Here is a 16,989-nt window from a genome sequence, read left to right on the forward strand (position 1 = left end):
TGTTATAGCCTTAAGTTATAATAAACGAAAACAAGATCATTAAGCTTTTGATGTTCTAACCGATTCCTCTTCTTTGTGTGGATGTGTTCAAAAATACTCCAATTTCGCTCACAACCTGAAGAACTACAAATTTGACTTAAAACATGAATGGCTAACTTTTGTAAATTTGGTGCTCCAGTTCCATAAGATTCCCACCATTGGTCTTAAAAACAAAAGAGGCAATGCATTACAATTAGCTTTTTTAAATAAATAAATGAATAAAGAAAGATAAAACTAAATAAAATATTTATCTGGCATCACTGTGCTTTGTTTACGCATTACAGATTGTCTTCCAAAATCATCTTCAGCGTTTGCATATATTCTAGTCTCACTTGTCAACTTAGTATTCAATTCTAGATCATCATATGAATATTTCTCAATTACATCTAGTAGGCCAGAAGTGATTTGCTTATGTTTTTCAAATTCAGCAGCATTGAATCGAAAAGCAGGGTTTAACCAATATCCAGCAGCATGAAGATTTTTTTTAAGTTGTGAATCCCAACGAGTATCCAAAATCTTCAAGTAAGGCTCCATAATCTTCTTTCTTCGTTGAAACCTCTTCACCATCTCTTCTCTAGCCATATTAAAAGCTTGATAAAGAAAATCTATTGCAGCTTTATCTTCACTATCCACAATACGAAGCACACGAACAAGTGGCTCAGTAAGCTTAACAATATCTGTACATTGATTCCAAAACTTAGAGTCTAAAACTCGATCGACAAATGTTTTAACTTTAGCTTCTTTGGAGTAGGCTGAGATTGTCCATTCTTTAGAAGTTACCATAGCTCTTAATGCATCTTTTTGAGCTAGAATACTATGCAAAGCTATGAAATTGGTAGCAAAGCGAGTTGGAGCTGGACGAAGTATTTCTCGTCCACCGGTAAACTTCCTCATAAGATACAGTGTATGACAATGATTATATATGTATTTAGTAATCTTTGGAGCATGTGAAACTGTCTCACTGACTTCATTCAACTTTCCAATATCTTGCAACATCAAATTAATACAATGCACAACACAAGGAGACCAATACAACTTAGGGAATTCAGCTTCCAACAACCTTCCAACAGCAACATAATTTGCAGCATTGTCCGTCACTATATGAACAACATTTTCAGGATTGACAAAGTTGACAACATCCTTAAAAAGTTTAAACAATAATTCAGCAGTCTTGGAGGCATGAGAAGCATCAACAGACTTTAGGAAGATAGTTCCTTTAGGACAATAAACCAAGAAGTTAATTAAAGTGCGCCTACAACGATCAGTCCATCCATCAGCCATGATAGTACATCAAATTTGCTTCCAAATTCCACGATACCATTCAATCATCTATTTCACATCCTCCACCAACTTACTCAACAAATACCCACGAAATCTACCAAAGTTTGGACCTTTATATCTTGCACCCATGTTTTCAATAGCATCAATCATTGGTTGGTAATATGCTGAATTAACTGCATTAAATGGCACAGAAGCATCAACCATCTACTTTGCAATGGCAATGTCACATTTTTCTACAATTTCTTTACTTTGTAATACACTTTTTATCGTTGGTTGGGCTCCAGGTGTTCTTGAAGATGGAAAATAAGTCTCTATTCCAGTAGTTTTTTTCCCTTTCCTAGCTGCAGGTGGTGGCAACCTTGTCCTTGAATGTTGTTGTTGTTGCTGTCGTGCTTCAAGCTCTTCCATTCTATCAAATTCTCTTTCAACATCATCACATGCTCCATAACTTTCTGCATAATTTTCTTGAGTTTTCCTTTCCTTATTCATAAATTCTTCAATATTTTGCCCAAATTGATGAGCAACAACAGGTGGAACCTTTTTGCACTTCTCAACATCTCCTCCTTTTCCAGCCAGTGATACTTAAATCAATTAATCCCACCTCCCATAACAGGTTTGTCACAATATATGCACATCATAGTAATTTTTCCTGTTTTTTTCACAATTTGTTTACAATGACCCCAAACTGGATCAGTCTTTCCACTATTATTATAAACTCTTTTAGTGGTAAGATCAGGGGTAGGAGTTGCTGATGATGCTTGTTCTTGAGATGGTGGTGTCTCTGATGGTGTTTGAGATGAAGCCATTTTTAAAATTCTAGCAAAAAAACCAAAAATATTTTTAGCAACAAAAGATTTGCTTAAATCACCTTTTAAGCAACACAACAACCACCATTATTTCACCAAAGTTCACTGATTCAACTAACAGCAACTCTAAACAAACCAGCAATAAACAACAATAGCTCTAAAAAAACCATAATAAAATACAAATATACAATAGCAGCAACCAGCAACCAGCAACTAAAAAACTATATACCAAATTACCAACACGGCAACCAGCAACAGCAGTAACCAGCAACAAATAGGAAAAATACATCAACCAGCAACAACTCAACAGATTTTAACCAGCAACAATACAACCATTTTTAACTAATATACCAACCAGCAACCAGCAACAATACAACAATTCAAGAACAATTTTAACTAAAATTCGACCAGCTTCAACAACTACTCTACAAAATCAAATTTATCCACTAGATTCCATAACAATAGGTCAATAGCAACTAAAATATCTTCAGGTTCAACAACTCTAAAAATCAAATACAACAGCAAGTCAGCAACTGACCCGAGGGAGCAGAGGCACTAAGACAGAAGATGAATACTTTCTGAGCTTTCTCACGACCACCACTTCCACCCAAATGACCAGAGGGAGCAGAAACTGAGAGTGACGGAGAGGTGAGGCCGCAGAAGATGAGAGCTTTCTGAGCTTTCTGAGAGTGACGGAGAGGTGAGGCCGAGACTGAGAGTGACGACGAGGTGAGGCCGAGACTGAGAGTGACGACGAGGTGAGGCCGAGACTGGGTGACGACAGAGTGACGATGGTGAGGCTGTGAGGGTGAGGGTGAGGGACTGCCGACGGAGAGATAAGGTTGGCTGGGGGGTGTATCGACGGTGACTGGTGAGGATTCGGCGGTGAGGGACTGCCGATTGATGAACTCAGAGTCTCTGACACTCAGAGATGCCATTAGGGATTTGATTTAGAGCCAATGGGGGGAAGGGGGGATTTAAGGTTTCATTTCACAGTTTCAACGAAGGGGGGGGATGATTAGAACGACGCCATTCAGGGTTTAAAAAAAAAATTGCACCACCCAGACCGGGTCAAATCACCTGGCCGGGTCACCGGTTTTCATCAAAACCCGTCGGGTTGAACCGGATTCCACCGGGTTCATTGCATGTCCGGTTCAACGAGCGGCTCGGCCCGGCCAGGTGACCCGGGTGACCGGATTTCTGGTTGAACCGGCCGGGTTTGATAACTATGAAATTTTACATTTTTGGCATGAAATTGAGGATTTAGGTGACATTGAGTCATTGATGTCCAATATTGATTGGTAATTTAGGGTTGTTAGTTGGTTTTGTTTTCACCGACGCTAGTATTTCACTAAGTCTAGTTAGTGAGTTGGCTAGAACTTGTGAATTAAGATCAATTATGCCTATTTGACTTTTTTCTAATATTTGGAGATGATGAAGTGGGATTAACTTTTCTTAATTACCATGCTTGTGTTTAATGACTTGGATAGAAAATCTTAACTCTCAATCCTTGCCAAGATTCTTTTTAGCACTTGAATTTTCTCGTTTGCTCTTCATTTTCTTGTAATTTAATTTTTTGTATTTTGCTATCAAAATCCTTTTTCTCATAATCAATGATACGTGCACCTCAATGCAATTCCTCTGAGAGACAATCCGGGATTTAAAACTCTCGATTTTTATTGATTTAAATTTGTGACAACAAATTAAACTCTGATATGGGTCATTTGTTGGTTTGGAACTATACTTGCGACGAGATTCTTTTAGAAAAATTTTGAACCGACGTTTGGCCCGACATTACTTTTTTACAAAAAGTATTAGTTTCTACTATTTATATATTTTTTCAATACTAATAAGTAAATAGATATTTACACTATTATATTTATTATCTTAGACGATGGTTTAAGTTGGTTAGTATGTTAAATAATGTACATAACATCTTATATCTTATTAATTTATCCATATTAAGAGAAAAAAATTATACAATAAATTATATGTTATAAAAATTAGTTGATTTATATATAAATTAACTATATGATCATTACAAAAAATTAAAAAAAATTATTTATTATATATAATAATCTTTGAAATATATAGTGTCATGTATATATTAGGATGATCTATTTTAATTATGTGACTGGTTATTATTATTTTTACTTTTTATTATATTAATAAATAATATTTAAAACTAAAAGAGACAAAAAAATATATTTAAAAAATTTTTTAATTTGAATTAAAAAAATTTTATGTAAGTATATCCAATTTTTATATATACTAAATATTATAATATTTAATGGTATAGTATTTATTACAGAAAAAAGTGAGTTAGAGAGAGTGATATGCAAAATCAAGGCTGAGGATGGTCTAAAAGAAAAAAAAAAGAAGAATTCGAATTTGAGGTAGAAATTAGAGTTACTAATTCAAGAAATTGATTTATGTATACATAAATTAGAATAAATTAGTAATTTTATATTCATGTGGATTTAGCTGGTTTCATGGGGCGAGTATTTATGTCACCGTCTATTTCACATGGTCGAGTTCTCACCTGTGGAATTTTACGGATCCTCGTCTAGTCCCAAATCACGAGTAATTAACCCATTTCGACTGAATTTTTTATTATCCTTATTGCTAGTATTCGTTGGTTCGTGACATGAAGCTATTCTAACCACTCAATAAATTTTCATATAATCAAAATTCAAGCTATATTATCTATAATAAATTAATAATTTATAACAATATAAAAAAAGATATAAAAGTTTAATGTCTAATTTTATCTTCTCATTTTATCCTTACTACTATAATTCAAAAGTGTTCAGTTATTCTCTGAATTTGTACAAAAGTCACATTGTGTAGTAGTTATTATATCCAAAATTGTTACAAAAATCATGCATGTTGTCTAACAAATTTTATAATTACTAAAATTTATATATGAATATTTATTTATTCATTTTTAAGATTTTATTTTTTTTATTTTGAAAGTGTTGAATATTTTTTTATTTTATTTATAATATAAATAGTAACCTGTTATTTTATTTAATATTTCATAAATTTAGATTCTGATTTCTTTTATTTTTTTTGTCATGATTGAATTAAATAGTCCCATTAAATGATTGACAATTTTAATTTCTATTGTAATAACTATTTTCTCTTATTATAATATTGATTATCGTATTTGACATTTTTTATTTATATAATTTATACTGATATATAGTAATATTTTATTTTATATAATACTTAATAAATTAAAAGAAAAATGAGAGTTTAGTATCCAATTCTTTTTTTTTTTCATTCTACCCCTACCACTATAATCTAAAATAAAACGTGCTGCTATACAAAAATCATGTTCTGTACTACTCTTTTCCTTGATATATCTATGTATGAAAACAACCTATGTAATAATCGTAAGCTCATAACCTTCATAAAATATTCTCTCTTCTATTCAACAGTGGCCGCCATTTTCTTCTTTTCAACAGCTTGCCTCTACTTGATTGCCTAAAAACATCATATGCATCGCATATAGCTCCTCCCTTGTGTCGCTGCCTCATTAGCATTTATTTGTCCTTCTACATTGTATGTCTTGCACGGTGAATAAACATGTGTAAAATTTCTCTAAAAACAATATTGGATATTATTTATTTATATTTTTTTATTAAATTTATGCTGCAAATAGTAACATTTTATTTCATTTAATACCTAATAAATTTAGACTTTGATTTTCAAAAAATTCTCTTTAACATAGTTGAATTGAAATATTCTTATGATATAATTGGCAACTTTAATTTCTGTAATAATTGTCAATAGTGTCTTGCCAAACTTCATATTCATCAAGTAATATTTATAGTCTTTAATTTATCATCCCAAAAATTTAGTATAGTGCATATTTCGACCAACGTGTAATTTCAAGAAAAAAAACTAGATAAATAAATATTTATTTATTTATTTTTAGAAGTTTAATTTTGATGCTTGGCACTGTAAAATATTTTACATAGTCGTACAATCAAAACTGTTTTATTGGATGACCATTCACGTGATCAATGTAAAAAGTAGTTATTTTTGCTAATGTGACGTTATGTAATTTGATGCACGTATAAAATGATTTTACACTGACAGTGCATCAAAATTAAATTCTATTTTTAAAACTTTAATTTTTTTATTTTAAAAATGTTGGATATTTTTTATTTAATTTATGTTGTAAATAGTAATATTTTATTTTATTTAATATATAATAAACTTAGACTATGAATAAAAACTTATATATATTTATACCTGACATATTTAATAATTCACATATATATTAAATTGTTTTAACACAATTACGAGTAAAATTGTTGTTTTGTAAGGAAAGAATTTAACAATGAACATTTTAAAACAAATACAAATAAGAATTAAGAATTAAGAATTACGTTAAAAGATTAAGTATTTTTTAAAAAGATTTTTTTTTAAAACAATAAACATTTTAAAAATTAAGAATTACTAAAAAAATTTTTACTATTTATTTTGCATCATTTTATTAATAGCCAATAAAAAAATAAAAGAATATGATAGCTAATATAAAAATGATTGACTGAAAATATTTATCATATTTAATATATCATGATATCATTATTTATACATGTATAAGTAATTTTTTTTTTTATCAAAGATAAGAGACTCAAACCTGCAACCTCTTAATTGAGTATGGAGAGAATATTCCATTTGAGCTATTACTCATTGGCGTATAAGTAATTAAAATAGTGAGATAATAAAATTTAATTTTTTACTACTTGCATATAAATGACAATAGCATACTTAAATGTAAATGATAATAACATAGTGATCTAAATAAATTTGAATACTCATATTACATGATGTCAGCCAAAAAAAATAATAATAAAGGCAAAACTTTTAAATAGACAATAACATGAAATAAAAAATATTATTTTTGGTGACAAAATTTGATCTACATATATATCGCATACATATTCAAATTTTCATATATGAAAATATATCAATCTAATGGATCAGATTGGAACTAGAATGAAGAAGATAAAATTTAATATATAATATTAATAATGAACACTAAAACGTATCTTTTTTTTTTTAAATTCCAACTCAAATCTAATAATAAAGAGAATAGAATTTAAAAAATAAAAAATAAGAGAGCAATTTGGAGCATTGAAAAAAAGAAAATCATTATTAGTGTTTTTGGGTGAGTAACCTGGATGTAACTTGGTTCCTGACAGTTGATGCCGAGTTGTTGTCCTCAACGCCGAGCTACAGGTTTTGAAGGTCCGAGTTCTTCGTCCAGAGATATATCACGTCACAGAAAGTGTGAACAAAAGGGGAGTAGTGTACCTGCAAAAGGCACTCCGATGTTTAAGTCAGTATGGTGTATTCAATATGTCTTTCGAAAAATACCTTACCTTCTTAATATAGGGAGAGGTATTTGACGGTTTCATTGGTCATGATTATTCGTGTTGAAAGGCAATTATGTTGTATTTGGCTGTTATGATGCTCGGCCAGACGTTTTGCTCTGAGTTGTACCGTTTGGACGAGTTATGACTATTAACCCGAATTATAACGTACGATGCCGAGTTATATCTTCGGATTGTAATAGTCATATCACAGCTCCCAAGCTTAGCCTGAGGATATTTTTAATGAAGCAGGTTAAGCTTTTGATGAGCTATAACTCGGCGAGTGGGATAGTTATGGAGCCCCCAGTTCAACATACTTTATTAAAGATAATGTGAAATAATAGTTTGGAAAAAGTGACAATTTTAAATGAAGAGAGAAAAAGGTATTGATGGCATTAAAAGAGGTTTTCATTTCCAATACCATCTGAACCGTTGATTTGATTGATGAAACTCAACCGGTGATGGTTTCGTTTAATTAACTGAGTTGGAATCCAAATGGTTTTATCCAAATCATAACTTCACTTGGGTTAAGAGTTGCTTGGGAAGGTTATTGAGAAAGAAATGAGTAAAAGAGGTACGTGCTTTTTTTCTGCTCTCTGTGTACTCTTCCTTCTTCTTCTTTTGAATTTTTGTTTTTGAATATGGGTTTTGAGAAAGAGAGAGAGAGAGAGAAAAAGGAAAGAGTAGACTGGTCATATGATTGGGTTAGTGAAGATGTTAAAATGCGAACTTCTTTGTTTACTGATGCTGAAGCTGTGAGAGAAATAGATTTGAAGAAGATAGTTAAAGTAGGTTCTGGAGTTCGTGTTGAGTTGTTACCATGTTCCAGTGTGGACCGTGTGTTTCATAGGGGAGGGGGTTTTGAATTTTTCTACATCCATAGCCGTGTCTTAGAGGAGTTGAGAGTAAAGCTTCCATTTTCAGATTTTCAATGTCAAGTGTTGAAGCAGTTGAACTATGCTCTCTCTCAGCTTCATCCCAATGGGTGGGCTTTTTTGCGAAGCTTTGAGATTTTGATGGAATATCTGGAAGAAAAGCCCTCATTAGAGCTGTTCTTCTTTATGTTCCAGGCCAAAGGTGTCTGGAAAGGTGGTTAGATTAATTTGAATAGTTCTCCAGGGTTTGCTATTTTTAAATTATATAAGTCCTCCTTCAAGGACTTTAAGGAAATGTATTTAAAGGTTAGAAGTGTTGAAGATGATTTTCCGTTCTATTTAGATCAGGATTTAGGTGAAAAGTTTCCCTTGTGGTGGTGTTCGGAGCCTCAGAATATTCTCGGATTTAAAACAATAAGTCCGAGAAATGAATGTGTTATTGAGTATTTGGTGGAAGTTGTCGACCAAAAAGAATTAATCTTGGTTTTTGATTTACTGCAATGGGACAAGAATAGGCAAGCTATGATAGATTACTTAGGTAAGCTTCTGAAGTATGGTGGTGTAGGCATAGTTTGAATATTTGCCTAACTGTTTGATTTTGTTTTTTGTTTTAGGGGGGAAATATCCCGGTATTTCTGCGGCTACCTTAAGATCTCAGGTGAAGAGTAAAAATCTTGAAAAAGAGGTGTCGTCGTCCAAAGCGGATAAAGGTGCCGGGGTGGGTAAGGAGATTCCTATAGAGGAAATACATGCCTTTATTGATAATCAAAAGAAACTCCATGATATGGCCGACCATAATGATGGGTTGTCGGTATGGGGAAAAGATTTTCCTTTTATGGTCATGGCCGACGAGGTTTGTCAATCGTCAGCAGATGTGGCTTTGGCTGATGAGGTGGGGGACATCGCCATAGACCAGTATATGCAGGTATGCTTGGATTGCTCGTTTGGTGTTGTTTATTGTAGATGTCTTCATGTATTTTATTGGGTTTTTTTTTGAGGTGCTTGGGTTATGATTGGCTAGCCTTGGTCGTAGCCAAGAGGTTAAACATAAAAGGTTGTTGGAACAAGGTGGAGAGCCGAATAAATTAAAGGAGGAACTAATGCTGAGGAAAAATAAAATTGCTGAGTTGGAAGTTAAGCTTTCTAAAAGGGAGAAAGAGTTACAACTGATGAAGGAGAATTATGCTAAGGAAGTGGAGGCTTTGAAGAAAAAGGAGAGTGACTTGTCCAGTATGAGGAGTCAGGTTATCGAGGTAACTGCAAAATTTAAGGATTTGGAAAAGAGCAAGGAAACTGAAATACTGGATTCATTTGTTGAGGGTTTTGAACGTGCATCACTTCAGGCAAAGTTTTTAGTTCCTAAGTTCGATTTCTCTTAAATAGATCCGGGAAGATCGTTTGAGATAGAGCTATGGTGGACGATGATGGTGCAACTGAAGAGGAGGATGAAAATATCGAGTAGTTGGTTTTGTTGGATTTTGTATTTTGTATAACTTAACTTTCATGCTTTTTGGAACTTGGTTTGCTCTGTATGGAGCTTTTGGACTTTATACTATTTTGCTATCTGAACAAAATATGTTTGTTAGTGAATGTGATTTGTTGCAAAATTTGCCTTAGATTGTTATTTGTTTGGTGGGGACATTTGCATTGTTTGCTTGATAGAATTGGGAATACGCTTTATGGTATTTGTATTGTTTGACCTTAGTCAATAGTTTGTTTGATTGTTATATCTCAAGGAGATATAATTCGGATTTTGAGGTTGGTCAGCATAGATCAGAATTTTTAGTTTGTTAGATATAGTTCTGAGATCCAATCATTGCGCTTGTTAATATAAGTCGGCAAATTAGAATTTTTGGTGTGAGTAAATATAAAATATTGGAATAAGACAGAACAAACTGAAAATATAGAATTATATATTGATTGACATTTGTTTACAAAGGTGCAGGTAGGCATGCCTCGTTAAAACCTCTCCAAGCAAAACTCATTTTTGGGAAAAAAATCTTGGTAGTAGAAAAAAGAGTATAAGCCTGTCCCTAGCTTTAACTATAGTAATGTTTTAAAGAAGAAACATTCCAGCTATTAGGGATAATTGTACCATTCAAAGATTGTAGCTGGTATGCCCATTTCTGAGGACTTCAATAACTCGGAATGAGCCTTCTCAATTTGCGGCGAGCTTCCTGTGTGATGAAGGTCTTCGGGCATGTTCTGTTTTTCATAGTACCAAATCATTTGTTTGAAATGACCAGGGATTGACCTTTTTGTTGTGTTGCCGAGCTATGATTCATTGCATTACTTGGTGGCAAATTGTCGCAACATCTCTGATCTCTTCAATTGTGTCTAGGTCTACGCACCGAGCTTCTTCATGATCGTCTATTTGGGTTCTGATGGAAGATTGAGAGATTTCTAATGGTATCATAGCTTTAGATCTGTACACCAATCTGAAAGGTGTTTCTCTTGTTGTTGACTGGACAGTAGTATTGTATCTTCATATGACTTCCGGTATAAGATTAGCCCATAGTCATTTGGTGTCATCTAATTTTTTCCTTAAGGCATGTAAGATGACCTTGTTGGCCATTTCTGCCAAGCCATTAGTTTGTGGGTGTTCTACTGAAGAGAAATGGTGTTTTATTTTCAGATTCTGCAAAAAAGAGGTAAATTTCTGATCGACAAACTGGCGACTATTGTCAGTAATGATATGCCGAGGTATACCGAATCTACAGATAATGTGCTTCCAAACGAAAGAAATCATTTGTTGAGATGTTATTTTAGCTAAATGCTGAGCCTCAATCCATTTTGAAAAGTAACAACTGCTACAATTAGGAATTTTACCTGCCCCGGTGCCAATGGAAATGGGCCGAGTATATCAATCCCCATTGATTGAAGGGCCAACTTACGTCAGAGTAATATAGTTCCTTGGCGGGGATGTGTATAATTGGGAATGCTTTTGGTAATTAGGGCATGCTTTGACCTTGTCACCACAGTCTTGCTGTAAAGTCGGCTAAAAGAATCCTGCACGAAGAATTTTTGATGCCAAACTCCGAGCTCCCATATGGGTTCCACAGATGCCCTCATATGCCTCAGATAAAGCTAACTCTACCTCTGACCTGGAAAGACATTTCAAAAAAGGACGAGAAAATTCTCATCTATATAGAGAGTTATTGAATATTGTAAAAAATGACGCCTGTCATTGGAACTTTTTCTCATTGCAGAGGCCTTGCGGGATATTTCCTGTTTTTAGATATTGTAAATATGGCCACTGCCAGTCCTATTCCTGTGTCATACTTAAAACCTCAGTTAGATTAATACTTGGTGTAAGCAAGGTTGATTGGTATATATTAGAGAAGTGTGATTGTGTGCTTCCAAGCTTTGATAAGATATCTACTTGGTGATTCTGATCCCGAGGTATGTGATGAATTTCAAAATTTGCAAAGTTCGAGATTAATTTTTTGACCAATTCTAAGTATTTTGCTAGTAGATGATCTATGACCTAAAAAAGGTCGTTTACCTGTTGTACGACAAGTAGGGAGTCATAGTATACCTTTATCTCCGAGACGTGGAGATCTATAGCCAGTCTTAACCCTGCAATTAAAGCCTCGTATTCTGTTTGACTGTTGCTTGCTTTGAAGGAGAGATGTAGGGAGTGTTCCAAGACAAAACCATTATCTCCTTCTAGCCGGATTCCTGCACCGCATCCCTGAGGATTGGATGTGCTGTCCACATAGAGGGTCCATTGCATATGGTGGTCTGCCGAGCTCGGAGTTGTAAATTCGGCGACGAAATCTACTAGGAATTATGACTTGATCGGCCCCCTGCTTTGATATCTTATATCAAATTTTGATAATTCGATCGACCATTTGATAAGTCGGCCTGCAAGTTCTAGTTTATGTAGGACTTATCGTAATGGTTGGTCTTTCTGAATATGGATCACATGGCTTTGAAAGTAAGGTCGGAGTCTTCTTGCCGAAAATACCAGCGCTAATGCTAGTTTTTCTATCTTCGGGTAACGGAGCTCAACATGTTGTAAGGACTTGTTCTGAAAATAGATTGGTTGCTGAATTTTATTTCTTTTTGTAACAAGAACTGAGCTTAAAGCCCAGTCAGTAACTGAGAGATAAAGGAAAAGTTCTTCCCCTTTTAAAGGTTTTCGTAAAATTGGGTGTTTTGAAAGAGTTGTCTTCAACGCAACGAAAGCATTTTCACAGTCTTCAGTCTAATGGAAATTGTTTTTCTTTTTTAAAGTTTGGAAAAAATAAAAAGACTTGGAAGCTAAACATGGTAAAAATCTAGACAATGCAGCAAGCCTCCCTGTAACACCCTAACTACCAAAGCTCACGCTTCCGGCTGCGCAACTCTGATAGCTCGGGCATTACGATGACACTTATACTATTTAATACTAAAATATGAGCCTGTTTAAAAATTTAAACCGTGACACCGCTCCCAAAATACTTTCGTTCGCTAACGTACATCTATAAATACCATACAACTTACAACAACTCATAAAGAGTACATCCATATATATACATAAATATATATAAATAACTTTACAAGCATTAACCAATACAATTCCTATCCCTCTTACAGATTATATCAAGATAAAGGCGAGGGTACAATAAACCATAACTAAAACAATACAGAGCATCACAACAACAATTAAATAAGCTCTTCGTAACTTCTGCGCCCATATCCTGAAAGGGGAAAAATGTAGGGGGGTGAGAACATCATCCTTGAAAGGGTTCTCAGTAGAGGGTTTTTTTGGGAATTACTGTAATAGGATACATGAAGATAAACCGTACCAGTGATTAATAACCGTCTTATGCCTCTTTTCAAAAACAACGGTTTACCATAAAAGAGGAATCGGAAATCTTTTCTGAAAGAGGAACAGTTCAATTCTCAAAAACTCAAGAGCCTTTCAAAACGGTTTATCTATGCTGAACCAAAACAGCTTTTCATACTTTATTCCAAATCAGAAACACAAAACTGAAATCAACTATCGATTCATCTCATTCCAACCACGGCCCTAGGCCCAAACAATCCAACCATCAACCAATCACCACAATCCAACAAAGTCCTAGTAGCAAACACACATAGGAAGATGCAAGCACAAACAAACAGTTATTACAAGTAGAACAATTAGCAATTAATCACATAGGCAAACCAAGTATAATATGCACACCCAAACAATGTCACATAGATGCATATGATGCATGCTTGTCCCTAGTGGCTGATGATATCATCTATCGGTTATAGAGCCAACCCGACAAATCTTGGTAGCTAACCATTGGACTGTCCCTCTGTCGCGCATCTCCAACTCGAGTTATACTCATCATAAACTTGATCATAATCATGATCCATATCCATCACCTTCACTGGTGAATATTTACGGGGGCGAGCTCATCCGGGACTTTCACAGTGCCCGGCCACACTTACGACATAGGGTCAACAGAGTATCAAGTCTCAACCTGGAGCACGTGGTGGCTAGCCACTGCTACTACCCAGGGAAACTCGTATCTCAGATAGTGGAAGTGCAACATTCACATTTATCAATGATTCAGCATAAACATGCATTCAATCTCATCCATGGATCAACATCCATCTCAGCCATCCGGCTCACGGTTCAGTCCAGAACCAGCCAGTATTCATATCATACACAGCCATTCCGGCTCACGGTTCAATCTAGAACCAACCAATATTTATAATCATACATAGCCATTCCGGCTCACAACAAAACAGCACTTCCACATTCAACATCATAAATTCATAAAATCGGCATTTAAGCCATAAATCACTTTTTCCCAAATCATTTCACTTGAAATAGAGTTTCAACTCTTTTTAGCCTTGACTTTGAAGATCTCATTTTCAAATCATCTCAGGCTCATAAGCCAAATTTACTCAAAGTGAGTTTCCTTTTTAAAGCAAAGCCACTCTCGGCATTCTCTTTCCAAAACTTCCAAAACCATGGCAAGTTAAGGATTTATTTCAAAGCATTCAAAATCACCCATCCAACAATGGGATTTTATAACAGAAGTTTCCCGACAGAGTTCCAAGTCTTTAGGGAAGGTCAACCTATATCGATTCCTTAAAATTCATTGAAACTCTTAAAATCATAGATTCTCGGTTCAAGTAAATAAAACTGAATTTATTATGAAACCGACCATACAAAATCACAAGTTCCAACCCGGTCCAAAAATCAACTCGTTTGAAAAGGAACCGGTTCATTTGAATCAAACCACTTTCAGGTTTCTTTTTGGAACCCATTTTTCTAACTTTTCCAAAATGCCTCAAAACTTAATTACTCAATCAAAAGTCTAGATTCCTTTGAAATCACTAAAAGCTCCTTTTTTATATTGAAATCAATATTAGAGCACTATTCTTTCCTTCCGTGAGTCAAACGGTAAAAATAGTTCATTTCTAAATAAGTCAAACTCAAGACATAAAGTTCACTAAATAAATTAAGCTTGAAAATATAATTATTCTATTAATAAATCAAATAATACAACTTCTCAAATCCAATCCTTTTTAAATAACTTTTCAAACAAGACTAGGATTCTGCAGAAATTTCGGCAGCACCTCCCCTAAAACTTGGACTTTTGCCACCCGGTTCGGGTCCCAACTAAACCATTTCTCATTCCTTTTTAACAACTCAAAACCAGAAATCAATTCAAAGCAAGCTAAATCCAACAATCGCCTCAATGGCATATCTCAAGAAAACCATTTCAAAAATCAACTCAATATCAACCGATTTGACTCATTTCCAAAGCTTTAAAGAATCGGTTCAGCAATAAATCATTTATCAAAACCAAATCAATTAAAGCAACCCAGGCTGAATTTCAAAAGTATTCTATCTTTCACATCATCAAAATAATTGACTCAATTCAAACCAATCCTCAACGGATTAAACTCATATTTCAAATCTTTAAAGAATCAACTTCAAACATTACATTTCACAAAGCCGCACAACAATTCAGCCAAACCAACATCCATAGTCATTCGAGTCAATCAAATAATACATAAGGCAGATACAATCACCAAATACACAATATCTCACAACAGTATCCATATGTAATAATTCCAATACATAAAACATAGTTTTTGGAAAGCGCCCCTACCTCAAAACGCAATTCCATAACTCAAACGCGTCGCAGGAACCTCCTCTCTCAAACCGAGATCACCAACCACGCAACCTTGGCTCCAAGCCACTCCCGCGGTAACCACAGCAACACAAAACTAAGAAAGAACGGCCAAATCAAGCAACGGTAGTCCCGACGGTGGTTCTGGCAGCAATCAGAACTCAAACCTATGTTACCAAACCTTAGAGTCTTTAACCAAGCATTACAGAATACTGACTATAAGGGCTTCCCGAAATAACACGCTTACCGCAACAAGGGAAGAACTACACCGAGTAGCGGCATCCCCGATGGTGGTTCCAGCAACACCCGCGCCACTCCCGGTGAGCGTAACGGTGAAAGAAGCGATGCAGCCGCTCCAAATGGCAAGCACAGCGACGAACAACACCAGCGGCGGTGAATGGCAGTAGCTCCGATGTGGGTCTGGCGGCGGCAACTCACGATAACTCCTAGCACAAACAGCCTCAGTACAACTCTCATGGCAGGGGTGAATTTTTTTAACGGATAAGAAAGCTGAAGACGGTTTAGTGCTTACCAAACGACACCGGCTTCAGTGGCGGTTTCCGGCCACCAGGTGCGGCGACGCGGCTCCAGGCGGCAGAGGCGATAGGAAGCACTGGGGTTCATCGAGCAGTGATGGTGGCTCCCGGTCTTGCCTTCTGTTCGCGTTCCCTCTCTCTCAGACCAGATCGGCGACTGACCACGCGGCAAGGGCGACGGCGGCGCAGTGAGGACGACGGCGGCGACGCGACGGCTTTGGTGGCTCCACAACAGTTTGACAGCGACGCTAGCTCCTCCATCCTCACTTCCATCGCGTCCCTCTCCCTCCCTTGGCGATTTGACGATGACGCCTGGAAGTGGCGGCGATGAGCGCGACGGGATGCAGCGTTAACGGAACGGCGACAGGGACTTCTCCTCCTCGCGACGGTGACGGGTCGGAACGGGCGGATCTGCGGGGACGAGTCAGACCCGCGCCTCCCCTTCTCGCGGCTAAGCTCCCTCACTCCCGTTCTTCCTTCGGTGTGCCATGGCGGCGGCGGCTGGCAACTCGGCGGCGACGGCGATGCCCACCGTTGCTAGCCGTGTCTCTCTTCCTCCCCTGCCTCCCTCTGTTTCCCCCCGTTTCTTCCTAGCCCTTTCTTTCTTGTGTTTTCGTTTTGTTTGCAGCTGCTGCTGCTGTTAGGGTGCCAGTGTGGTTGGAAGGGAACCGGGTAGGGTTTTCAGGGTTAGGGTTTCTCTTTCAAAAATTAGGGTTGGGCATTTTAGTAATTTCACTTAAAATTGGGGATAATATGGTAATTGAAACCCAAATTAAATCTAACACTAGATGTATATAGAAAATACTATTTGCTCATCAATTTTTACAAATTACTTTCAATAAAATGCCCAAATCTAAAAATTAGAAATAATATGCTTAATTTCTTCATTTTCCAAAATAGTAGTAATAATATTTAAAATATTACTTATTTAATCT

The 16,989-nt window shown here is 35.7% G+C and overlaps 2 protein-coding genes across 6 annotated transcripts; both read right to left on the reverse strand.

Moving 5' to 3' along the window:
• Window positions 1-273: 273 nt before the first annotated feature.
• LOC112742474 (uncharacterized) lies at window positions 274-1,320 on the reverse strand. Its single transcript, XM_025791711.1, has one exon. The coding sequence runs from the start codon at window positions 1,318-1,320 to the stop codon at window positions 274-276; it is 1,047 nt and encodes a 348-aa protein (XP_025647496.1).
• Window positions 1,321-6,605: 5,285 nt separating this feature from the next.
• LOC112741899 (uncharacterized) lies at window positions 6,606-16,774 on the reverse strand. 5 transcript variants are annotated; one of them, XR_011870848.1, is made up of 4 exons: window positions 16,051-16,742; window positions 15,766-15,964; window positions 15,498-15,685; window positions 6,606-7,457 (listed from the first exon to the last, which is right to left on the reverse strand). XR_011870848.1 is itself a non-coding variant. In XM_025791071.3 (4 exons), exons 1-3 carry the CDS (start codon window positions 16,140-16,142, stop codon window positions 15,546-15,548), a joined length of 405 nt encoding a protein of 134 aa, XP_025646856.1. In that variant the 5' UTR covers window positions 16,143-16,774; the 3' UTR covers window positions 12,876-13,076; window positions 15,498-15,545. The 5 variants fall into 5 exon arrangements, 2 of the variants coding, with proteins under 2 accessions (XP_025646856.1, XP_025646853.1); XR_003171708.3 differs by lacking the exon at window positions 6,606-7,457 and adding an exon at window positions 12,876-13,076 and having other exon boundaries at window positions 16,051-16,753; XR_011870849.1 differs by lacking the exon at window positions 6,606-7,457 and adding an exon at window positions 12,876-13,076 and having other exon boundaries at window positions 15,766-15,961; window positions 16,051-16,728.
• Between the last annotated feature and the right edge of the window lie 215 nt (window positions 16,775-16,989).

This window comes from Arachis hypogaea, chromosome 14 (assembly GCF_003086295.3).
Source record: "Arachis hypogaea cultivar Tifrunner chromosome 14, arahy.Tifrunner.gnm2.J5K5, whole genome shotgun sequence".
In the NCBI taxonomy this organism is placed as follows: domain Eukaryota; kingdom Viridiplantae; phylum Streptophyta; class Magnoliopsida; order Fabales; family Fabaceae; genus Arachis; species Arachis hypogaea.